At 41.9% G+C, this 25,765-nt stretch overlaps 1 protein-coding gene across 1 annotated transcript in view; it reads right to left on the bottom strand.

Moving 5' to 3' along the window:
- SERINC5 (serine incorporator 5) overlaps positions 1–25,159 on the bottom strand; it is an 87,707-nt gene extending 62,548 nt beyond the window's left edge. The window contains exon 1 of the mRNA XM_015245774.3: positions 24,972–25,159. Within this exon, the coding sequence (XP_015101260.1) occupies positions 24,972–24,998 (27 nt within the window). The 5' untranslated portion in view covers positions 24,999–25,159. The remainder of the gene's footprint in view (positions 1–24,971) is intronic.
- Between the last annotated feature and the right edge of the window lie 606 nt (positions 25,160–25,765).

The raw sequence follows: 25,765 nt of genomic DNA, 5'->3' as shown, positions 1-25,765 counted from the left end.
TGCAAACCACATCTATGCCCTAGAGTCCACGGAAACTATTCAAACCAGCCAATCCTAAACCTGCTTACCCTGCCTTGCCTTGCCTTCTTCAAGGAAGCCACAAAAAAGGCCCCTATCTGTGCCTTCCCCACACTCCTCCTGCCAGCTCCTGGTGCTTCTCAGCGTAGCCCTGCATGGCACAGGTATCCCTTTAACAAACTACCTTTTCCAGGCAGCTGTCTCTTGATCTGCTGGCTTCACCACACCTGAATAATAAAAAAAACCCTACATTTTAAAAGACACCCCCAAAATAGCTTCATTTTCTCAAGTTTCATTTCTTAATCTCATGTACTTTCCTTAAGCCTTCACCACATGCTCCCAATTATGTACGGACAGATGGCAAACAGAAAGAATGCATCATAAATATTAATTAAAAACTAGGAATCAGAGGATGATACTTAGCTTGCTTTTTCACAGACAAATACGCCTGGGATTTTATAGGACATATATAATAATCATATTCTGCTGTAAAATCATATTGATTTCATATCACTGACTTTCTCATGGTACCCAGTAAGGAACACCATGCTTTAAAAACAGTATCTCACCCAAGAACAAGTTTGAGAGTCAATGTTCTCATCAAGATTAAAACTCATTTTACAGACTAAATTCCTGGTACCCTTTGGCATTCAGAGTAACTTGAAATGAAGCATTCCAGAGCACAAAACACAAAACCCCCTAAAAGGAGCTATTAGGAATGAAACTCAAAGAGTTAACCTTTGATGATACAACCTCCCACTTACCAACTGGAAATTAAGGGCTTCACTGACAGGAATTTTAGCCAATGTTTGGTTTTCCCAAAGAAGGCAAGGGAGAAACTGGGGAAAAGTGAGAAAATAGGGTAAAACAGGCAGCAGAAACAAAATTAACAGAAGCAACAGCTACTGACAAGTGTGTACAAACACAATTTATTGAGCACCTACTATGAGCAACATATACCTTACTAGATTCTTTATATACATCATAGAATTTAAAGTTCTTCATAGGCCTGCTGACATGAACCTCTATTATAAATGGGAAACTTGAGATCAAATAACAAAGGCACACATAATAAGTGGAAAAACTGGGACTTCTGTCTTAGTTGGGGGCCTCCCAGCTCCATTTCTTTCTACTATTTAATATATTAATGTTTAATTATCAGTGTAACACTTTGGTCACACCTTCAGAAACTTCTCATTCTATCCTGATAACCACCCTATGTGACAGGCAGGGAGAGTAGCTTTATTCCCGCTACAGAGATGAACGTAAGATCTACATAAGTTACCTTACTTTTGGAGCTCATTCTCGTTCTTTCTAGCAGAACCGCACAAGGATGAGAGTCGTGAGCAGCACGACCTTGAATGTACAAGGACAGGAGACTTGTAACACAGGGAAGACAAAGGCAGCAGCTTTGCTACCTCAACACTGCCTTGAAAGCACAGGGCGATTCCGTGCGCATGTGTGATATGCACCTGCACGTGTGTGTGCTCACACGTGTGCACCAACAAAAGCAAACAATACTCCAGAGCCAGAACAAAGCCCCAGAGCCCCAGACCCACTTCAAAGTGTCAAACTGCAGCAAGTTCCACAGCTTAAGGCAAAATTACAGGCTGTGCTGCCATCAAAACACCAAAAATTAAAGCAGAGAGTGTCTCAGGCAACCAGGGAGATCCTTCTGCTCAGTACTCATTATAAATACTAGTTACCTGCCATTCCTTAAACACTTCCTCTGTATCCAGGCAGTACACCAAAACTGCTTCTAAGACATCCTTTTTTTTTTTCCAAACAAGACATCCTTTTCCCATCTTCAAATGAGCCCTATGATCACAATCCCCATTTTACAGATGAGGAAACCAGAGTCTCTGACTGCAAAGCCCATCAGGAGTCCAAAAACTATTTTTACATCACCACATCTCCAGGAGACCTAGGGCACACTGTTTGGAAGCCTCCTCTACCTGCCCCATACCCCTTACAAAAAACATAAAATCGAGAGCCCCTAAAGCAGGTATGTGCACATAAGACCTGAGGCCATCAGAAGAGCAAATTAGATCCTCATCGTCCTCACCAGCCCTCACCAAACACTGTTTCAAAGGCAGCTGTAAGTAAACAGCCACGGCCTTCAACACCCAAGTATCATTCTGAAAGGCACTCGGCAGTCTTCATTCTCCTTGCAAGTCATAGCAGTGGTAGTAATAATGAGTTTCTGAATAACAGAAAGTTGTATTGTGTATTTTCTAGGTGCCAGGTACGATCCTAAATTCTTGACATAGATTCCTTTCATCCTCACAACCCTGAGAGGCAGATGATACTCACTGATGATTTTTTTTTAACTGGTATTTTTGCCATCTCTCCACAAATGAGAAAATATTACTTAACTTTTTGGCATGAAAATGCACTACTTTTAGAATCAGAAAAAAAAGTGTTTATAAGCTACAGAGCCTTTGAAAGAGTGATGGAAAGACATGAGAAGAAGTAGAGAAGAGAAAACGGGAGGAAGAACGTCGATTTCATCTTTTCACAAAGGAGAAAAATGAGGTGGATGGAGATGAGGCGACCTTCCTAAGGTCCTGAGATGTGAACTCAGTCAGCCAGATCTAACACTCCCACCCACACCTCCCCGGTTCATCTCCAGGATGGAGCAGCCATCAAGAGTTGCTGACACACACTGAGGTAAAATTATGTCCTACGGAGGGGGATGGTGTTTAAAAGCTTCCAGCAATTATTCTGGACTCCAGTTTTAAAAATAGACACCAAGCATAAAATAGAGTGAAAATGAGTTTGGCCCTCATAGCAAGCATGAAATCTGAACTACAATCCAAACCTCCTTTTATCATTAGCCGCCTTCTTTCAACTAGTGTATTAGGTAAAAAAAACTCTTAAGTTGCCCACATTCTCATTCATTATGATTCTGCACAGAATGTCTATTTCTAAAATGTCCCATGACTTGCTTTTTTCCCGTGGCTAACATTAGAATACCTCCCACTCTCTCTAATATAAATAAAAAGATCATTCCAAACTCTTTCAAGTGAATTATATAACAAGATACCAAAGCCAAAGCGAGAAAACAAAAATTATACTTAGGCTTAAAGCAAATTTAGTGGTAAGTTCAGAAAACTCCCTTTCCCTGAGTATCACCTCAATACTTAACACACATAGAAGCTTTTCTTTTCTTTTCTTTTCTTTTTTTTTTTTTGCTAATTTAACTTCTTGGGATCATCTCTTCACAGTCTGCATAAAACAAAAGTTTTTCAACCAAACTTTGAAGTTACCAAATAACTAAAAAGTGATCAATATTAAGAAACAAGAATGTGAACTCTCCTACATTAAACATTTATAGCTTAAGTCAACACCAGGCAAGGGTAAAAACAAACAAATAACAGAAACTTGCTCCCTAGGAAGGAATCCCTTGGCACTGAAGCAGTTCAAACAGACTTGTTCCCTGTATCAAGGCGATAATAACATGTGTAAAGGGCACCTGAGATCAGCCATGTCAACCTGACACCTGTGCCATGTTCAACATCAGCTTGTATCAAATGCTCATTCCATTCAATACGAAGTTACTTACAGCTCTGCGCCTCCATCACTTCATCTACAAATAGTAGTTCCTACATCGTAGGATTATTAGGATGAAAACGTAGTAAAGCACTTAGAACAACAATGCTGGTTACCAATATTATTCTCAGTGCCCACAAAAAGGAAACTCGGAGGCTTACAGGGCTGGGTTCTGAACCTAGTTGCTCCAAAGCAACCAGCATCTCATTTTCTCAAACTCAAACCTGATGCTTAGGGAGATTTATGTGGCTGCCAGCTCTCTTCCCATTGCACAAGGAACCAATGAACCTTCTCCCAGAGGACAAGGAACCTAAGGACTCCCTTCTTGGAGGCTCAACCTGCTCCAGGAACTTGCAGCTTTAGCATCCTCAACCCGTCGACTGAGGGAAAAAAAGGAAAAAAAAAAAAAAAAAAGAAGCACAACCTAAAAGCTGAGAATTATGTTTTATTCGGTGGACTTTTTGAGAACTCAAATCCAGGAGGCACCTCTCAGATCACTCTTGAGAGACTGCTCTGGGGAGGTAGGGGAGGATCCAGGATATATGGGAGTTTTATATCAAAAGATTACTGTTAATTAAAGAAAATCAGATATCTCAAGTTAAGGAATTTAGCACTTTTCTATGTGTGGGAAGGTACAAAAGTCTGGGGCTCATTGAAATCACTCCTTTGACATGCACCTAGCTATCTAGGGCCAGCGTTCTGTTCTTTCCCACCTGAGTCCCCTCGGGATACACCGTTGTGGGTGGTGGCAGAGGCCGGGCTCCTACTTATCTCCACCTTGAGTTCCCTCCGGATCCTCCCCACCTAGAGGGGTGGAGGGATGGGCTGCGGTAGTGGCTGATGACTTGATGGCCACAGCATCCTTTGTTTACTGGTATGGTAGGCAATATTTTTTCACTCACAAGCTCCATCACCCAAACATTACATCTATCCAAAAAGTTACTGGGGGGGGGGTGTTTATAATTACCTAAATAAAATAATAGACAACCGCTTCCATGTATGCAGCACTCACTTAAAAATACTATGATGGACTCATAATGTGTGGACAATTTCTCTATAACCTGTGAGATACTTACTTCTGCTATTATTGGCATTGTAAGCAACAAGAGACTTGGGTTCAAGGAAATAAATTGCTCAAGGTCACAGCTCATTCAGGATGAGGAGAGGGCCCAAATCCAGGCATGATTTAAAGTCAGCGTTCTTAACTGCCTCACCAAACTAAATGTGGAAAAGAAAAAAAATAAAAGGTATCAGCAATTTTAAAAAACAGTAATTGTTTTAGAATACCCAATCAAAATTCATTTGCCTATTAAGTCATTGCTTAATGAATGAAAATACTGAAAAAAGAACTGGCTAGTCCTCCAAATAGCGAGGAAGTGTACTTTAGTCCTGAGAAGATCATTACTCAGGAGCCCAGCTTAACTGTGATACATGGATGACTCCAGTTTCTACTGCCACAGTATTTATATTTTGTGATTTGTATAAACAAAATAATGTCTCATGCCTTCAACAACATCTACACTAAGGTCCTGTGTAACTTACAATTAGACCTCTGTAAATATTTAATCTCATGATCACACAAAGAAATGAGTCAACCGTTTAAGAATGACTAGACATCAGTCCCCAAACTGCAATCTCCAGTCCACTGACCCATAGTCCTACTGGATTTAAACCCCAAGATGAAAAACTGCTCCAATGCAGAGCTACTTTTTTAAAAAACTAACAGAATTGAGAGCCCAGAAATAAACCCTAAATTTAGGGTCAATTAATTTCTGATAAGTGGGCCAAGATAATTCATTGGAGGAAAAAAACAGTAAATGGTGCTGGAACTGGATATCCAAATCAAAATAACAAAGCTGGACCCTTCCTTATACCATACAAGAAAAATTAAAACATGAGCTAAGACTATGAAACCCTTAAACACAGGACTAAATCTTCATGAGCATTTTTAGATATAAGCAACAAAAGAAAAAATAGATACATTGGACTATATCAAAATTAAAAATTTTTATGCTGCAAATGATACCATCAAGAAAGTGAAAAGACAACTCACAGAATGAGAGAAAATATTTGCAAATCACATCTTATAAAGAGTTGATATCCAGAATAGATAAAGAACTGTTAAAATTCAATTTGAAAAAAAAAAAATTTAGAAATGAGCAAAGGATCTGAAGAGATTTCTCCAAAGAAGAAATGGACAATCAGCACCTGAAAAGATGTTCCATGTCATTAGTTATTAAGAAAATGCAAATCAAAACCAAAATGAAATACCACTTCACACACTAGGATAGCTTTAATTTAAAATTAAAGGAAAAAAAAAAGAAGACAGTAAGAGTTGGTGAGGATGTGGAGAAATTAGAACCTTCATACACTGCTGGTGGGAAAATAAGATGCAGCAGCCTCTTTGGAAAATTATTTGGCAGTTCCTCAAAAAGTTAAAAATACTTACCCTATGATCAAACATTTTTACTCCTAGATATAGGAGTAAAAAACTTGTACACAAATGTTGATGACAGCATTACTTAAAACAGCCACAAAGCGGAAACAACACAAACAACCATCAACTGACAAGTGGGTGAGTAAAATGTGGTACAGTACAGAAAAAGAAAGAAGTACTGACACATACTAGACCACACATGAACGCTGAAAACGTGCCCAGTGACGGAAACCAGTCGTAAAAGATCACATACTGTATGGTTCATACATTCATATAAAATGTCCAGAATAGACAAACCCATAGAGTAAGTAAATTAGTAGTTGTCAGGGCTCTGAGGAAGTTTGGGGCAAGATGAGGAACAACTGTTAACGGCCAGAGGTGACAAAAATGTCCTAATATTAGATCGCAGTGATGGTCACACAACTCTGAATACACTAAAAACCATTTAACTGTACACTTTAAAGGGGTACCCTACATGGTATGCGAACTGTCTCTCAAAGCGATTTTTTAAAATTTCATAATTTCTTTAAAAAATTATCTGATAGAGTCATTTTTAGACAAATGAAGAAGTATCCAACAAAATCAGGAAACCTCAAATAGCAATTTTCAAAGGTTGGACATTTCTGCTCAACAGAGAGGTAAACTCTTGGGCATTTCTCCAACTCCACTTTAAGAATAAAAATAAAAATATGAAGTTTATTGAACACCTGTTAATTTCAACAGGAATAAAGCGTCCCCAAGGGCAAATTCCCAGCACTTATGAGCTGAAACTGTTCCATGTGATGCTTAAATTACTGGTCAGCTATAAAATGCTTTGTAAAGTTTACATCAAGTATTTCATGGATCTTTCAACGTTGAGTTTTCTTAACAGACTGCACATTGGAAATGGCTGTTTCTTAGTCCTGGTGCTGCCATTTCACTAACAGTTTTCTTGTCTTGTACCAAAAACAGCCCTTTCAATACTTCCTAGTAAGCCACAGCCAGCTGTAGCACTCTGACAAAGACTGACTTGACAGCCTAACTATAACCTTGGCACCCACCTTTATGGGTGGCGCACTTTTTTTTCCTAGTTCTATTCACCTCAGTACACTTTAGTCAAGAAGAGTCTACATTTACATATGTAAACTGTAAGGAGCTCAGATAAAAATAAATTACATAATATATCCTTACCAACTGTGCAACCCAGCTGCTAATTTCAGTTTCCGTCTTAACGCAAAAATGAGTTAAATTTGCTATCTCTAAACCCACTTTCTAAATATACATCACACACACACACACACACACACGAGTAATATCAAAATGAAACCAGTGCCAGGAAATGCATACATGTTGAACTTCACACATTTAAGTTTGTTAAAACCTAAAGCTGGCTAAAACAAGCTTGAAAAATTTTAAAGCAACCAACACACGCTCCTAAGTTCAAACAGCACAGAGCAAGGTGTCAAATGAAAAAGAAATATCCCCAACCTCCTGTTCCTACTCCAGTGCAGTAACCACTGTTGACTGTTTCTAGTATATCTTAAAAACTCCCAGAAATCCCTATGTATATACAAGCATCTACAGACATCAATACATATGTGCCTTTTCCTTCTGAAAACCATATACATGGGTTCATCATACACATACTGTTCTTTAACCCCTACTGAACACTTTTGCCTTGGACATCTCCCCTGCCTGCACACACAAATTCACCTCATTCTTTTTAATGGCAACATAGTATTCCATCGTACAGAAGGCTAGCAATTTTTATTTTAAATTTGTCTACAGTATCCATGATTAAGATGTTCTATGTTTACTTCTAATACAAAAATAGTAGGAAAAAATAGTAGAATTGCTAGATCCAAAAACATGGGCATATTTAATTATGATTCAAAGAGATTATGCTAATTTAAATATTCCTACAAAGATGAATGAATATGAACCTATGATGGTAAGTTTTTCTTTCACCTTGTCATCCTTGTTATATTATTTAACTTTGCCAGTCTGATTAGTAAAAAATACCTTCATCATGAATTATATTTTTAAATTAAGGGAAAGACCGAGTATCTTTCTCACAGGGTTATTAGCCATTTGCATCTTTTTCATAAACTATCTCTAACTTTTGTCCATTTTTTTATTGCGTGTCTTTTCTGTTGTTTCATAATAACACTTTTTATAAATAAAGGAAAACAGAGCTCTGTCCTATGAATCACTGTGTTATTTGTTTTGACTTTGTTTATATTCTGCTATGGACAAGTTTTAATTTTCATGTATCAAATTCATCAATTTGGCTTATGTATCTTCTGCCACAATCAGAAAAGCCTTGACCATTCCAAGATTATTATTTTAAAATTTTATTCATCTCTTCTTTCTTTTCCAATACTTTTTATGGATGCAATTTTTTTTACCCAGTTTAATATGATTAAACATTAGAGCTACATATTACTTATTCTGATGTTAATAAAGAGCATGGACCAAACCTCAAAAGAAGGTATTCACTGCTTACACTCTGAGTCCTGTTGTTCCAAGGAAGAGCCCCTGCCCTCCCTATTACAAAGAACATTTTATGAACCACCACATTCTGGGCCAGTTACTGCCCCATATGGAAGATCCTAAGAAGATGCTAGTGATTACCACATTTTACACAGAAGAAAACTAAAGGACAGAGCAAGGGCACACCACTGGCAAGGAGCAGAGACTACATCTCAACTCAGGCTGCCTGTCCCCAGATCGGCTCTTAACTATTCAACTGTACCGCCTCTGGGCTAACAACAACAAAAAAAGCCTAAAAATACACACCAGGAGTATGTCTAAATGAATTCTCTCACCACAAAATATGCTTTTCCGTCTCCCATCAAACACATAACTTCATCTGACTAGATTAGCTTAAGCACTTAATGTGCTACTTCTGAGCAGCACTTAAACTACATCTAAAATACCACCTGCCACCTTTATGTCAAGTTTTGAGTGCACATCAGTCAAAGCGGTGCTGTGGTAGAATCATCTACCTTTCTAATTTGTGTTCTTTTTCATCTCTACAGCTGTGCATTTCTGCAAGTAGGATTCAATCCGTTTTGTAGCAGTTTGAAACTGTATGAAAGTATTATCAAGCCCCAAACACTCGGTGGTTCTTATCTAGTCAGTACCATCCCATCCCCGGTGGCCTTGCTTATTAAGGTGAGGGCAGTGTTTTCACAAAGACTGCTGAGTGCTACTGACATCTGACTCGCTTAGCTTAGACACTAAATCTTAATGTTATCAAGCATACTAAGTACCAGCTCAGCATAGGACTCAAGAGAAAAGAACTGCTCAAATACAAACAGCATTGCCCCTGGGACACATACACTAGTTAAGACCATTGCTCCCAAATGCTGTAACTCACTTAGCTAGTTACAGCTTTGTCTTTATCTCTTCCAATAACAGCCTTAGAGAATAGATCCTTTATTTTTTGATCAGGAGCTCCCTACTTTGCTTATGGTACCTGATTTTTACTATTCTCAAAGTCTTAGATCAGAAGGGGGAATGAAAGGACAGTGCTGAGTCGAAGGGAGGAGGGGGCGTCTCCCTGAAATCTGGGATACAGTCAGACTCACAAGGAGGGCAAACGGAATAAGCCTCAGCCTCTTCCACACTCTGCCTGCGCCCTGCTTTCTCTCTGCCACGCCCACGCCACAGCAGGAAGATGAAGTCAGAGATTCAGCTCTGCTAGACCTCTTGCTTCCAAAAAAATATAATTCCACAACAACCCTCCCCCGCATCGTAAGGAAATAATTTACTGCTTCATGCTTTTCAAAGCCTGCACGCAGCCAGGAGCCACTGCTGAGCATAGCAATTTGCATAGAGCACCTCATTGGTTAGGCTTCTGTATCTAAATGGCCTAATACCCCTCACTCAGCAACCTGCAACTTTCACAAACTACATCGCTTGGTGAGAAATAAGAAAGCACATTCTTAAAAACTGCTTCCTATTAAATCCTGTGACCCACAGATAGAGCAGAGCTTCCTGTAAAAAAAATTCAAACAACTGCCTAGGAGTTTAAGAGAAGAGAGAGGACAAAAGATTTAAACTGATTTTATTACAGCAAAATACAGTGTGAAAAAAAACCAATGTGAGATTTCAATCATATGTTTTATGTTTAAAATCTATAGCCCTTTGTTGAACTGCTCTGCAAAGACAGCAGTTGCCTTCAGAAAGTGCCCAATATTCAGCCATTCTCTTACTTGTCAGTTACCAAACGTCTCCCGCGTACTGGGCACGGGGGCGTACCAAGGCCAGGAGGCAGCCTTGCTGCACACTGATTAGCTGTGTGAACTTGGAAGAGGGGCTGAGCTCTGAGGATCTGCCTCTTCCTCAATAACATGAGAGGGTGGGCATGCCACTCCCTTAAGAATTCACTTAGCTCCCGAAGATGACCATGTGACTAACCAGATTCTCCCAGCCCACAAAGTATCTGAGAATGGTAACCCACCACCAGCAGCGACAGGCATCACTCCCATCAGAAACCTCACGGCCAGCAGCGAGACCTTCTCTAGCTTGCTGCCAACCTGAGACTTCCCAAAATGGGTCTAATTTCAAACTGTCTGACCATTAGCCTTAAAAACTATTTGGATGTGCTAGAAGTTTCAATAATTTGGCTTCCAACTGAAACTTCTCATACCCAGAGGTACAATTCCCCTTTGTCAGCATGTCCCAATTTTCAGTTTATGGTTTGGGTAGACACTAAGGATTCTCACAACCAGGAGCAGCTGCATCAACCCAATTGTGGTCCTTTATGCCCCAGAGCCAGAGCCCACTTCCACCTTCGACGCTGCCTCTTCCACTATACAAAATGATCGTATCCCTCTCTAAGATCCAGGCCAGTAAGTCATTTCAGCTTTGGAAGGCTGACAGGAAGACAACTTTAAACCACAGCTCCCTAATGAAGGAGAGCTGTTTTCGAAGATAGGAAGTTGCTGTCTGTGGCGTTGTTCGCTTACTACACAGGACAATAAATCAGAGCACAATTGGGTAGGAGAGCAGAAGACCCTTCTGGCCACTTCCGGCCACTTCAAGCACCAACTCTCTGGGAGCTGGTCCAAAGAGCAGTGGGGCAATGGGGGGTGGTGGGGCAGCTCCTCCTTCACACAGCTAACAGGCACGTGAATTGGTCAGCCTTTCTGAAGGAGGTCTGCCCTGTCTACAGCTTCTGAGTTATGCATTTGACAGTTGGTTCCGCTATACTTGCTCTGAAAATACAGATTTGTTCCAACAGGATTGATACTGAAGGAGTTCAAAGCATCTCACCCCAAAATATCCCACTTTGGCCTATGGATTATTTTTTTGAGTTATGTGCACTTGAGAAACAACAGGTGTAAGAACACTCTGACCTTCAGTTTTCTTTCTGAAAGCAGGAGATAAAACTCCCACAGGAGAGTGCCTTCCCTGAGGCAGGAGGAAAACAATTTTATCAAGGACAAGAAGCTGAGATTGAGAGATTTCTATACAAACAGACCTTGTGAAAATAATTCTTATCTTCCTTTCCCCTCCCCACATAGTTTAGTGACTTTTCCACTACCTCTCTCTGTTCAATCTAATATAAAAGCAAGTAGTTTTCACCATTTCTTGCATCTTCATTTCCTTATGAAGACTCCCAAGTCACATAAAACTTATATTAAATAAATGTATGCTGTTAATCTGTGTTTGTCAGTTTAATTTTCAGACCCAGCCAGAAACCCTAAGAGGGTCAAGGAAAACTTTCTCCCCGCCTACCAAGTTAGGGAACAATACGAGCATAACAGGACATGCAATTTTGTGTGTGAGAAACATTAACTGAAGGCAGAACACTGTGCCCAAGAACTGAGCCGCAGCGAAACACATGAAATGCACACTCCCCCGATCCACGTGCAGTATGAGTCACTCCCAAAGCACATCTGATGTTACAACTTCCTACCCAGTTTCAGATAACACTCCATCCACCACTTCACAACAACTCACAAGCTGCAACTATTACAACACCTGCTTCTACAAGCAAATTTCAGGTCTTTTTAAAGGTCAAGTGCTAAATATTTCATAGTAATAATGCATCTCCTAACTATTTAACATTTCTAAAACTGTAATACTATTTTTACTGGGTTCCCTCCGCTTTGTCAATGTGTCCTGGTCAAAAGTTTTGAAAGCTGTGCCCCAACCTCATTTTTTACTGTGTGATTTTTAAAAATACGTATTCACATTGTGTTATAGTAGGACTATTTGTAGGACTCTAGCCTTAAGTAAGAGGCATAGGCATAAAAAAAATTATATAAGAGTTACTTACAATACTTTTGTGTGTGTGTGTGTTTTAAGAAATACGCTAAACATCTAATAAAAAGAAAATAGTGAAATAAATGTTGATATGATCAATTAAATACAATATTGCTATTAAAATGTTCTCATTCTTATGTGAAAATTCTCATGTTATGTGAAAGTAACTTAGGATATAAAACAGTACATAAAGCATGATCTATTTCATTTTAATATTAGAATGAAATAAAACAAAATACTAACAGGGCTTGTTCTATCTGGGATTACAAATGATATTTATTTTCTTCTTTATACTTTTCTGTATTTCCTAAATTTTCCATAACTATATTATTTTTATAAAGCAGTAAATACTGTTATAAAATTGGCTTTCATATAATGTTATTTATTTCATCATTTGCGATGAAGACTGAATCAGCGTCTAGTAGATGATCTACCCATAAGAGTTTCCATTACTAATGGTGCAATTCTGATTCTTATCCTTCTTCAAGGTGCTATATCTTAAAATCTTTACAACATTTTAAGGAATAAAAAGTCAATCAAGAAGTTAGAAAACTGGAAAATATTCAATTAATGCCCCCCCCACAAAAAAAAGGTAGGAAAGAACAAAGAATAGATGGGGAAATGGAAATGACCAACAATATATAGTCTGAAATTCAAACATGAATAATCACATTAAATGTAAATGATTTAAACTACCAATTAAAAGACAGAGATTGTTAGGTTAAATGAAAAAGCAGGTCTCAACGATATGCTGTTTATGAGACACATTTGTAAATATAAGACACAAATGGGTTGAAAGTTAAAAGGGTAGTATATCCAAAGACTTGAAGACAGTGTTACCAGAGATAGAGGATCATTTTATAAAAGGATCAATTCATTAAGGAGGCATAACAATCCCAAATGTGTACACACCTAATAGAGTTTAAAAATATATTAAACAAAAATTGACAGAACTAACAGGAGAAAGATAAAAACACAATCATTTTTGAAAAATTTAACATCCTTCTCCCAGTAAATGAATTAGACCCCTCCTCTCCCTGCAAAAATCAGTAAAGATAGAAAAGATTTGCACACTAGCAACCAACCTGAACACCATACCCAATAAATGTGGAATATATGTTCTTCTCAAGAGAACACGGAACAGTCATCAAGATATATCACATTCTGGGCCATAAAACAATAAGTTAAAAAGGAATGAATATATACAGAATGTGTTTTCTGATCATCACAAGATGGTATTTCTGAATAAATACCAAAAATACTCCTGGAAATCCTCAAATATTTGGAAAATATTTAGAACACGCTTCTAAGTAACCCATAGGTCATGGAAGAAATGACAAGAGAAATGAGAAAATATTTTGAAATTAATGATAACGAAAACAGTATATCAAAATGTGCAACATAAAATATGACTTTAAATATTTACTTTAGAGAAACAAAAAGATTTAAAATTATAATCTAAGTTTTTGCCTTAAGAAAAAAAATCAGTGAAAAGGTAGATTAAATTCAGAGGAAAATAAAGAGCAGAAATCAATGTAACAGAAAACAAATAACTGACAAAACATTATTTCTTTCCCAAGAGTAATCAAATTGATAAATTCTTAGCTAGAGTCATGGAAAAAAGAACACAAATTACTAATATGAGGAATGACTGAGGAGACATGTATTAAGCACACTGTAATTCAGAATGTAAGTTACCTTGATACAAACCACTAACAGATTTCTACGAAAGACCTGTATTTGGAAAATCTATTACATTAACCCCAATAGGGTTGAAAAATCAGGCTGTGGATGACATTATTAGGACTACCATTTTGTAGAAGGATCAACCTGCTGGTAGTATGGGAAAATGAGCATGTGGGGAAGAGACCAGGGAAGGGAAATCAGTTTATAAGGCACTTACATCTTCTCATCTCTAAGTCAACCCCTCAACACTCTGGCTTTACTTCTGAGGCTGCTATTTGGTCAAGCCACGATGGGCAAGAAGTACAGTATTCACTAGTAGAGTTTATTATACTAGTTCCTCATAGCTTATGCCCCACGTGGACAATGATCTCATTCAGCTTTCATTCCCATCTTTTTCTATGGGCCTTCCAGCACTGAAGAATCTGGAAAATGAAACCACATTTCTCAGAGTCCTTTACTGTTGGGGAGCTGACAATTTAGCAACACTCACAATATTTGGAAGATGAAAACAAGGTAGGGGCCAGCCTCCAGCTGCAGCGTCTGCCAAGCAAGGTCCTAGGACAGGACGGGCAATCGCAGTGGCCAGACTTGGAACCTCGGGGTTAAACCACCAGCTGTGTGGCTGTCAAGAGGCAGTCATGGTGGTGGCAGCAGCCTGAGCTTCCAGATTTTTAAGATTACTGCTTCAGTGGTGTGTTCTTAAATCCAAGAGTTCAAAAGGTGGCCTCCTGATTCTTGCTCTTCTAGTTCTTTCATTTCTTAAACAACTAATTCCCTACGTTAAACCCCGTTCAGGGTGGGAAGGGATAGACCGGGATTTCAAAATTGTAAAATACATAAACAAGATTATACTGTATAGCACAGGGATATACACAAGATCTTATGGTAGCTCACAGAGAAAAAAAAAGTGACAATGAATATATATATGTTCATGTATAACTGAAAAATTGTGCTCTACACTGGAATTTGACACATTGTAAAATGATTATAAATCAATTAAAAATGTTTAAAAAACAACAACAACAAAAAAAAGTTCAGCTTAAAAATACCTAGTGTGGTCTCAGTTTCCTGCACTGAACCCTGACACACCTGCATCACCAATTTACAGATAACAGAGTCCTAATATTGTCTGTCTTCATCCCTCTCAACAATCATATAAGGAGGCAAGACACAGACTTCCCCCGTTTGATGAACAAAGAAACCAAGGCTCAGAAAACTTAAAAACTGGGAACTTAAAAACTAGTGAACTTCCCAACAGTGGAGAGGCTCAAACATATCAGATGTACACTTAAGAGGGGCATTTTAAAAAGACATGTAAGGTTCAAATGGGGGAGTACAAGGGATGCCTTTTAAAGTCTCTTCCAAAAGTTTCTCTGATTCCACAATTTGTCTCATAAATCACCACACAAACAGCAAAACCTGGATCTCTCCAGAACTAGACCTGCCTCTCCAGAATCTTCCAAAGAATAAAATCACAGATTTGATTCAACAAACTGAAACAGAAAAAAGAGGGGAGGTGGGGTTGAAGGAGAAGGAAGAGAAACATCAAGGGTATGGGGGTTACCTCTGCACTAAATTTTGGTAGGTCACAGCAACTTAGAGTAAAAGAACTTTAGCATCCTGCAGTTTGGAGACAGGAAGTGTCCAAGCCTCTTCTCCACCAGCCATCACAGGCCAGCTTCAAATCTGCTCAGGTATAACCTGCTCCCCCTTCACCTTGGTAACCTGTTCAGATACCTCCCTAAAATTAACTCCAAACCATATTCCACTGAAATCCCCAGATCCCCCACTAGTTACTGGACCTCCCCTTCCATTGCCACGGTTCTTAAAACATAATAACCAACCCTTCCTGGTTTCAGTTTCTCAGCTCCCCTCTACTCCCCAATTCACAGTGCTGGAGCTTCTGCTCCCTGAAAACCAAGGCTGTCAAACCCCTCACCCTAGAATTCTTAGTTTCCCTCTTACTAACTTTAGTAAGAAGAACTTGACCAAGCCAGCAGTTTCCCCCAACTCATAGGCCCTCCCACCCCTAGGCTCCTTTTCCTCTAGGCAGGAGGTACCCTCACTTAACCCTCACTTAATTTTCTTTCTTTCCTGTTTGCTACAGGAAATGTCTGCCTTTTAAATGTAGATGTCTCCACTGTTGGTCTTTCCCTTCTGAGGCTACATCTGGGTTTTTTCCCAGATCAGAAGATTCCTTTGAGAAGCTGAGAAATGGTAAGGACCTTCTTCTAGGAAAAGCGTTCAGAATACACACGGACAAGTGTATGACTGCAGGGCTGCCTGGAACCCCTAGAGCCCATTCCCGGGGACCCAGCTCTCCACATGCTCCTCTGGGTAGGCCCATCCCCCACCAAGCCCCCCCCACTTCCTTCCCTTTCTCAGGCATAAAAGGTCTGAAGCTGAGGTACACCAACCTCCATCTGCCCCCCGCAGAAATCTTATACTCAACGACATCCAACATCAATCCTCCAGTTGCTCCCAAGCATTAATGTCTAGCCTAGTTGCTGCCTTTGGTTTATATTACACTAGGTACTCAGTGAAGATCTATCAATTGACATATTGCTTTAAGGGTTGTTAGCTTTTCTTTTTTAAATAGCAAATGAAATAAGTCAACAACACCCTAGGGTCCTTAGGAATAATGCTACCAAAGCCGAAAAAAATTCAGAGTCTTATTACAGAGAACAGTTTCATTACTATGGTTACAAAATACTGTCGTTTGAGATCACCACCGGAGGAGTTCAATGAGCAGGGAGTCACGAACAAAAGATTGAACTCTTCCCCAGTTTTGGTGAACTGCACATGCTAAGGATCAGAGCATTAGGTGACTCAGCCCTCTGTTAAATTACTGAGAACAGAAACTGGAAAATAAATCCCAAAAGGACCTCGTGGGCTTTGTTTCAAAGTACAGTTGGCCAGTTTATAAAAAACTATACTTAAACAAACATTAATCTGGTTTTCCATCTCTCCCAGTTATCTTTGCATAAATAAGATTTAAGGGGTTGTGTTATGTGTTTTTCCTACTTTTGTTTTGACTAGACAGTTTTCATGAGGGGGAAAATGCTGTCTAATCACTATATACTTTAACCTTACTTCAGACCCACAAATTGTTTCAGAATTTATTCTGTGATAAAAACTCACCCTAAATAAATTTTTCCATAACAGCTGTTTTCCTTACACATCAGCTCAACTTTAATCTCCCAAGGCAAACTACAGAAGAAAAGCCAAAAGTGAAATCCTGTTTCCTTTAAAATTCAAACAGATGTTTGATGTAATCAAACCAACCCACTATTTGAATTTCCTACCCACACGCTACACTGACCCCCAGATTATGTTCTAAAATCTTTTAAAATATCATTAACACACAAGTGAGAGAAGAAGAAGACATCCCCAGTGGAAAGGTTTTAAAATGCATTTTAACAAGGGTTGCAAAAGCTGGTGTACTTTGGAAAACCTGATCATTAGGGACAATCAAGGTGGTTTAGGTGAGTAACTTGATCGATACTGCCCCCAGCATCCAATCTCAATCCTAAATTCAACAAGAGCAATACAGAGTGACAATTCGCTAGCAATGCTGCTTAACTTAGGATACTGAGAGAACAATTACAATGAAAGACACGGAAAGCTTAGTCAAAGGATGAAATGCAGTTGTGTCCAATGGCTAGTTCTGCAGACATACCGTGTTATATGAGGACTTCCTTTTTAATGTCAAATTATCATAGATGAACTGACCACACTCTGCTGTGAAATACAAACAGCCGATGCCATCGTTACTGCTCTATCCTTTCTAGGGCTTCTAAATGGCGCTCGACATTAAAACACCTGGGAAACTGAAAAGTAAGCTTCCAAGTCTCACAGCTGACTCACTCCCAGATATTCACTATCTCTGGGAAATCTAGAGGCGATGTTCATACAGAAAACAGGGGTGGGAAGCAAACACTGGGGAAGGAGGTGTTACCTTCTATCTCATCGGCAGAGAGATGAGTCAGAGGTTGCCTTCTACTCCCTACAGACAGGCCCTCCCGCAGCCCTCCCAGCAGAGCAAATCCCATTCAGACTTGCCACAGCCCAAAGCTATTTGATCAGCTCGCCCAGGTCAGCTATAAAGCTGCCCAAGAAAGCAAATCTGCCTAAGCAAACTTCAAGTTGATTCTCTACCTACAGTGGCAACCTTCACTCTCTTTACTGTTCAAGATCAGTGACAGACATCTTTCCAACAACCTGAACTTGGCTAACTACACAGAGATACTCCAAACCACTCTCTCTCTTGCAGCTCCCCGGGGAGCCTCATGAGCCAACAACTGAAAGTCAGCCGAATCACCACCTTTGTCAGTAGGCAGAGCAATGATGTAGCCATTTGACTGCATCTTGCCAGCATTTTGTAAAATGAATAGAAAAATAAAACCGCCAATACTAGTGATAAGCACAGGACTCAAACTTAATGCAACTGAAACACAGACGAGCACCTTCATACAGCAGGAAAATGGTGACTCAAATACCATCTAGACAGATGGTATTTGTGTAAGTGACTGTAAAAAAAAAAAAAAAGGCCCGAGTTAAAGATGCTGAAAATGGTTGAACTATATTGTCAATGGCATCTAAAGGGAGTGCAGTTAGGATTTCCTTCATTATTTTCAGTCTTTTGGGAATTGAAACACACACACCATCTATTAACACATAAGCCTATTAACTGACTTTCACATATTTACTTTTACTTAACACCTCTGGAAAACTGCCATGTTTAAAGGGAGAGGACTACCTACATCTGAGTGTAAGCCCAGAAAACACAGCTGCAAATGAGTGGCTGATGCCCTTGAAAAACCCGCTTGGTCACCCCATAATTCAGCAAAAAGAGTAGAATCAAACATAGCACTAACAACATAATCCCAACTCTGCAAAGTAAAATCATACATATTAAGTGTGAGTGACTATTATAAAATATCAAAATATGGTTCTCTCTGGGTGATGACATGTATTTCACAAATACCCACAAACTGTCCAAAAAAGCATCACTCATGGAAAGAATGAACCTTTGTGCCTGGATCCCTTCCAGGGGTGGAAGCAACAAGTGATGTAATGAGGACCTAACATTCCTAATCACTATAAACAAAGAGCTGCTGGGGGTGGGGAGGGAGAGTTTTGTAACCAAAAAACACTCAACAGGGGGTTCAGCTAGGTCATACTATGTACTCTGTCTAGGAGGAGAGAGAAGATGCATTCATGCAGCAACCAGGAGACGATTCTAGTACATCATATGACCAAGTACTAGGTGGTGCGGACAGGTCTGGGTGCAAGATCTACGTGAACTCTCAAAGTAAAGGGAAGGTCATTATTGAGGAAAATACTTCTTGAGCTTGGACTTGAAAGCAGAAAATTGAGTTGTATAAAGAAAAAGGAAGGACATCTCAGGGAAATCAGTACCTTTATGTGATGTGTAATTTACTTTCTAAAGAAGTCTTTGTGGACAGTGTGTGTCTGTCTGTGTGTCTGTTTTAAGCTACCATCTAGAGATGATCAGATGCCCTGATGACGAAGTCCCATTCCAACTAACACTTAACAGAGGCTGCGCTCTAAAAGCATCCTGCTTAGGCTTTGGTTACCTCTGACTCTGATGACCCCAGGTTTTGTTAATCAGCATAATGACGAGAAATGGTGAAAACTCCAAGAACTCTCAGCATGTAGCAATTCTGCCCAAACGCCCATGTGAGATCTGACCAAACTTTATCATGGCTTCTAGCAGCCTAAGGCTGCATGCCTGGATGACCCCACTGCCTTCTGCCTTTTGAGTTTTCTGGAAAAGCTCCAGGCTGTAAAAAGAAATGTTTGTTGGAGCCAAGACCTAAGATGGGCCCAGACCATCCTTTCTTAAGAGCATTTACTAAGGCTTGCAACTGTGACTCCTTCTTCTGCCCCTGAGAAGAGGGACAAATATACAGGTTTCCTACAAGTCTGGAGTGCCTTTCTCAAGGATGGAAATGCCATTTCTTTGCAATCAGGACAGAGTCTAACTCTCTAGCTAGCAGACCCAGCTGGCCTCATCACATACACCTGAGCCGAACACCCCTCTGTACCATTACACCTCATTTCCCTCACTCTACTTGGGCTCCCTCCCTCCTCCACCCTTTAAAACTCCCAGTGACCTGTGCACATCAGAACGGAGCTTGGCTCTTTTCTATTGTTAGTGAGTGGTTATGGAATAAAATCTGTTTTCATTGCTTTAACTAATGTCTGGCTTTATTATCTTCGACAACGGATAGCCCCTGGTGGCATTCTGTGGCTTTGTCAATGAACAAATGTTAGAAATGGGCTTCCATTGGGGAAAAACTCAGGGATCAAGTAATACAATCTGGCTGGAAACACCCTGGGCTGGGTATTCCTGCCATTTCATAAACTGGCTACAAGGACAGAGTGGGTCGTCTGCCTGAGAGAGGTGCCGTGGGCTTGATCCATCCCCTAGGTCCTGCTGTTCCTGCAGTCTTGGTCAAGTTCTGCCTTCTGGAAGGTTGTCACAACTGCCTCAGGTGAACATTCCAGCTGTGTGTCGGAGCACCAAGGAGGGCAACTTTGTGAAGCCATAAATCAGGCTGCAGGACTCTTCCGTGCCTGACTGCCCGCCTGCAGATGAGTGGCCACACAAGTGGCTGAATCTGGCCTGAGACATGCTGTCTTTATAACCTGGACCAGGCTGTGGGGAAGAAGCTAAGCCTCACCCACCCATAAGTCCTGGCAACCACCACCATCTACCAAGACAGCCTCACAGCTGTGTATCCCAAAACTGCCTTAGGGCCATTACAACAACAATGAGCAACAGTCCTGCATCCTGTATTTATACTGTAACAAGAATAATAAGGAATCACAGTCTCTCAGAGCTCCAACTCGAGTCAGGAGGACCAATATTGAAGGCCTGGCTCCACCACCACATAACATTCATCAAGTTAATTTACTTCTCTGCACATCAGTGGCCTCACCTGCGAAAGGAGGCCAATTAGGACATTACATACCCCATAGGGTTGTTGTGAAGAATGCATGATACAACGTATGTTAAAAACAGCACACTTGTGGGCATGAAATAAACTTCAACTATTGTCATTATTATCATTAATGCTTACACTTGCCCAGAATAAACCCTGACAAGCCTTATTCTCAAGCTGCCTTGAAAGGGGTGTCTAGATTTTCTCATCACACTTCTCATTTCACCTATGACAGGGTGTCCTGTCATTTTCTGTAGCTTTCCCCACACTTCCAGACCCAACTAGCCTTTAAGTTGCAGGAGAGCAAGGAGGCTCTGTGTTTATCACCCCGTGCCCAGGGGCCTGGAAACAGTGCTGGGTTCCCAGGTGTTCAGTGACCACTCTCCTGTAATCTCTGCTTCCATTAGCATCCATTAGCCAACAGCCCAAGCAAAGTCTACGTGTATATTACAGTCACTGCAAAGATAAAATGACCTGGAAACTATCCAAGTGCAGGTAGGTAATAGCCTCTAAGATTTTGGGGGTTCCTTACTCTGTGCCAAACCCTGTACTAGAGACTTTTTGTCTGTTATCACATGTAATCCTCATAATAACTCCAGGAAGGATTATCACACCCATTCAACAGATGAGGAAAAACTGAGGTTGACAAGGCTAAGTAACATGTGCACAGTCACACCAGCCCTCAGTGTCCAGATTTCCCAATTTGAACCCAGACCTGAGCCCAGGCTCTTTTCTCGGTTACACATTGTTCCTAATGTTCTCAATTAAAGTCTCCAAAATTTCTATCTCCAACATTAAACTTCTCCTGGCTGAAGTATCCAACCAGTTATTTGCCATCTCCATTTAATTTATAATAGGCATCTCAAATGTAACAAAGCCAAAAGAAAACTATGGGTTTTCCCTTGCCAAATGTCCTCCTCCCGTCAAGCCCCCACCTCACCTCAGTAAATGGCACCACCATGTATCCAGTTGCTCAGGCCATAAACAGAATCTCCCTCATTCTCACACCCCACTACTAACCCATGCACAGGTCCAGCTCTACTTCTAAAATATGCCCAGAAGCCAACAACATCCCACTGTAAGCACTACCACGGCCTAAATTAAGGTACCACACTCTCTCCTTCCTGGCTGACGGCAACAGCAGACTGCCAGGATTCCAGCACCATCAGAAAGGACTTTGGTTCACTGCTGAAGCCTGCAACACTGCTTTAGCCCAGGAGGAGGCAGTCAGAAATATTCACTGATTGGGGTGGTGGATGGTGTTTGGCTCAAGTGGTAGAGAGCATGCTTAACATACATAAGGTCTTGGGTTCAATCCTCAGTGCCTCCTCTAAAAATAAGTAAGTAAATTTAATTACTTCCCCACCAAAAAAAATAATAAAAATTTTTAATTGAAAAAAAGTTCACTGAATGGACAGCTCTGACTGTTCTCCCTGCCTCCACTCTAGTCCCTGATACAGTCAAGTCAGAGCACCCAAAGTGATCTGCTGCCTGTAAGTCAAACCACAGTTTTCACCAGCTTAAAATCCTCCAACAGCCTCTCAATGAAACAGGAATAAAAACCCTAACTCCCACGGTGACTGTCAGTCCGTGGTCAAATTTCCCACTTCTCTTACCTCATCTATGACACTCTAGCCACCCTGGACTCACTTCTATTCCTCAAACACCCTGGAAAGCTCCTTACCCTACCCCTGACAGGGGCACCTCTCCTCCTAGATCAGTCTCAGTTCCACAGGCATCTTCCCAGACTTCCCCAACAACCCTATCCAAAGCGGCTGTGCCACCAGGACCTGTTACAGTACCAGTACTCACTGTTTCATTGTTTACATGCTATGAAATGCTGCCCTCCTCCACCCGCCCAACAACTAAACTGACCACTGAGGGCAGAGGAGATGCTTGTCTAGCTCACTGCCACATCTCCAGCTCTTGGCACACAGTAAGTAGGTGCTGTGATATTGCAATATAATCAGAAATATATACTTGGTCTTTGTCCCAGGTATAGGAGGCCCAGGAGTCTGGTGATTGGCAGCTGAAGACTGGGGAGTGGGGGGCCGGGGCAGTTTTGTGGGATTATATACTCAAACTGTGGGATACTAACTCCAAGCAGTGTGAGAATTAAATCAAATTGCTGTATATCCAATTAGTATCTGGAGAGTTGGGAAATTGGTTGGTGTGAGGGGAAAAAAAAACCCCAAAAAACAAAAAAATCAAACCCCCATACATTTATGTCAGAAATGCTGTAAGTAAAAATTCACAGGTGCTGAAAAAATTTTTTTCTTAAGGGTTCCTAGACTCAGATAGCTTCTGACAGTGCTGTGTTTTTTAAATGTAAATTTCTTAACAGCCCCATCCACTTGAAAGCATATGGTCATCACCCCCTCCCTGGGTCGAGACCCACCACAGTGAAGCCTCAAGCAGTCCAGAAGAAAGCAGAAGTTAACTTTCCTGTGATGAACAGCCAGGATTTGGTTCTTTCCAAAGTCCTGAGAAGGGGATTTTAAAAACAAGTCATTAAATCCTGCCAAGATATCGACCATACCAATAATTCTTTTACAAGACCCACTTGAGTGCTGGCAATATTTTCAGAGCTCTAAATTAGCTGCTAGGAGCCACAGAAAACCTCCAGGGGCTTTCAAGGGACTGGAGGACAGGTGCCCCGAACTATCCGTAATGTTACCACTATACAATGAAGCGTCACATCAAATTGGAACTCTCTCAAAAGAACAATAAAGGATTTGCAAAGCTTTCTCGAGATTCCTAACATTCTGAAAATAGTCTTTTCAGGTCCACCCTGGTCTCCAAAGCCTTGAGAAAGTGTTAAGCGCCCTCTCTATCGCCTTGCTTAACTCTGGGCAAGCCATTCTACCTCAAAGTTAAAAACCTCAATTTCCTCATCTCTGAAAAGGCCAGCTTGAATGTATGCCAAGTACAGTATTAGACCTCAAAAACCAAGTAACAACTTCACATGGCCACTCAAAAGAGGACAGATTATCTGCTAGTATAATCGGCGGGTTACAGAAACGCACAGCTTAACCCCTGCATCACTTACAGACCGGCCTCGATTGTAGCAAAGCTGAAATGTATTAGGAAGCAAGAACAGCCCGGTACCTGAACGCCCTCCGGAGTTAGACTCATTTGCGAAAACGCACCATTGAAACTCAGTACAGAAATGCTGATCATTAATATGGCTAGGAAAGAGGGAGCGCGACATCCGCAAGGTTTTACCTACTTTTTTTCTAACTGTGCAGGAAGGAGTGAAATCAGCATTAAAGGGTTAAAGCCTACTAATTCTGCCCTTATGCACTACTAACCAGTAGACGCCGCCTATCCAAAGCGGACGTGTGCTTTAAAACATCAAGAGTTTAACAGGCGAGAGTTACAAAACAGGTTCAGGCAAGTTTAGGTGAAAGGAGGGACAGGAAGGCTCACGCTCTACCCAGGCAGCCACGTATCTGTCCAGCCAGGGTTGGGTCGGGAAACTCAGGAAGCGGAGCTGAGATTTCCCCGCGCCCAGACCTGAGCACTGTGATTTGGAAAACAGGCTTCTAGACGTTTTCGAAGGAACAGAGCCAATGCTCTAGAGCCTTGCGAGATGTCAAGCGCAACCTGCCTGGGCCATACGACCCGAGTTTCGTTCAGGAAGAGGAGACATTGCCCAAACCCACGTCTTTTCCTGGGTTCATCGGGATGGCAAACCCGGGGGGCTACGGAGCTCAGCAACGCACACTCATGCTCCGGAGGAGCCGACACGCTCCAGAAAGCAGTCGAGATCCTCTGCTCAAGCCCTGCACGCCTCTCCCTAAGTGATGTTCTTAAGACCGAACGGGAAGACCTCAGGGTCGCCTCTAGGGCTTCCCCGTGTCCCTCCGCCTGCCCGCGGCACAGGGTTTCCCCGACGGCTGAGCGCTGCGCTGGGGCCTGAGGCACTCACCCGGGCGGCCCGTAGTCACTCGCCCCAGTTTCGGCGGCGGCGCTGTGGAGCGCACCCCGGGCAGCCTGCGGCGCCTAGGCTCCTGGCCGGCTCTCCCATCTGTCTCCCCCTCGCTCACCTGGCCCGCACAGCACTGCGCCGACATCACGACAGCCGACCACCACGAGCGCGTTCGCCTGCTCCCAGCTTCCCTCCGGCCCTCCTGGCTCCCTCCGGCCTCGAGCGTCCCTCTCCGAACTCACTCACGCCTCCACGCCGCGTAGCCCCAGCTGAGCGCGAGGCACCGCGGCCTGGGTGAAAACAACCGCGGCCAAACCCCGCCCCGCCGCGGCCCCGCCCCGCCCCGCCCGCCCCCTCGAGCCGCGCCCGCCCCTTCCCGGGCGCAGCGCCTGGGAGCAGGCTCCTCCTGGGCTCTCACTTCCGCTGGCGTCAGGCGGCTGGCGGTGGTGGTAACTTCCCGGTGCTCCGCTGGACTGCGAAGTCCGCCCGTCGATGGACTGGACCGGCCCGGCCCGGCCCGGCAGTGCCGGGTTCCTGAGCCGGAGGTCCCAGGCCGAGCAGGGTGCGGCGCCCCTCATCCCCGGCTCTGGCGAAAGAGCTGGTTACCGACTCCAGTTGAAGCTTGGAGTCATTAGTGAGCTGTTCCGAGTGCCCTGCACTGAACCGGCGCAGTAGGGACCTCCGGGTGCTGGTCTGTGCTCTGCCTCTCGCCAAACTGTGGTATCCACGGGATCCCTGTTTTCCGAAATCCCTTAATCGCCCTCATTTGCCAAAAAAAAAAAAAAACCTTAACTTTTGGAAAAATTCCCTCTGCCCACACTTCTTCGAATTCCTGGGCACTTGGGATATTCTGCCAGATATGTTCTGCCTGACGTTACCCCAGCATTTTGGGAGGTCCCGGGGAAGCCCTTT

The sequence above is a fragment of the Vicugna pacos genome, chromosome 3 (assembly GCF_048564905.1).
Source record: "Vicugna pacos chromosome 3, VicPac4, whole genome shotgun sequence".
In the NCBI taxonomy this organism is placed as follows: domain Eukaryota; kingdom Metazoa; phylum Chordata; class Mammalia; order Artiodactyla; family Camelidae; genus Vicugna; species Vicugna pacos.
The sequence above is the reverse complement of the archived record's forward strand: the minus strand, read 5'-3'. Positions and strand labels throughout refer to the sequence as shown.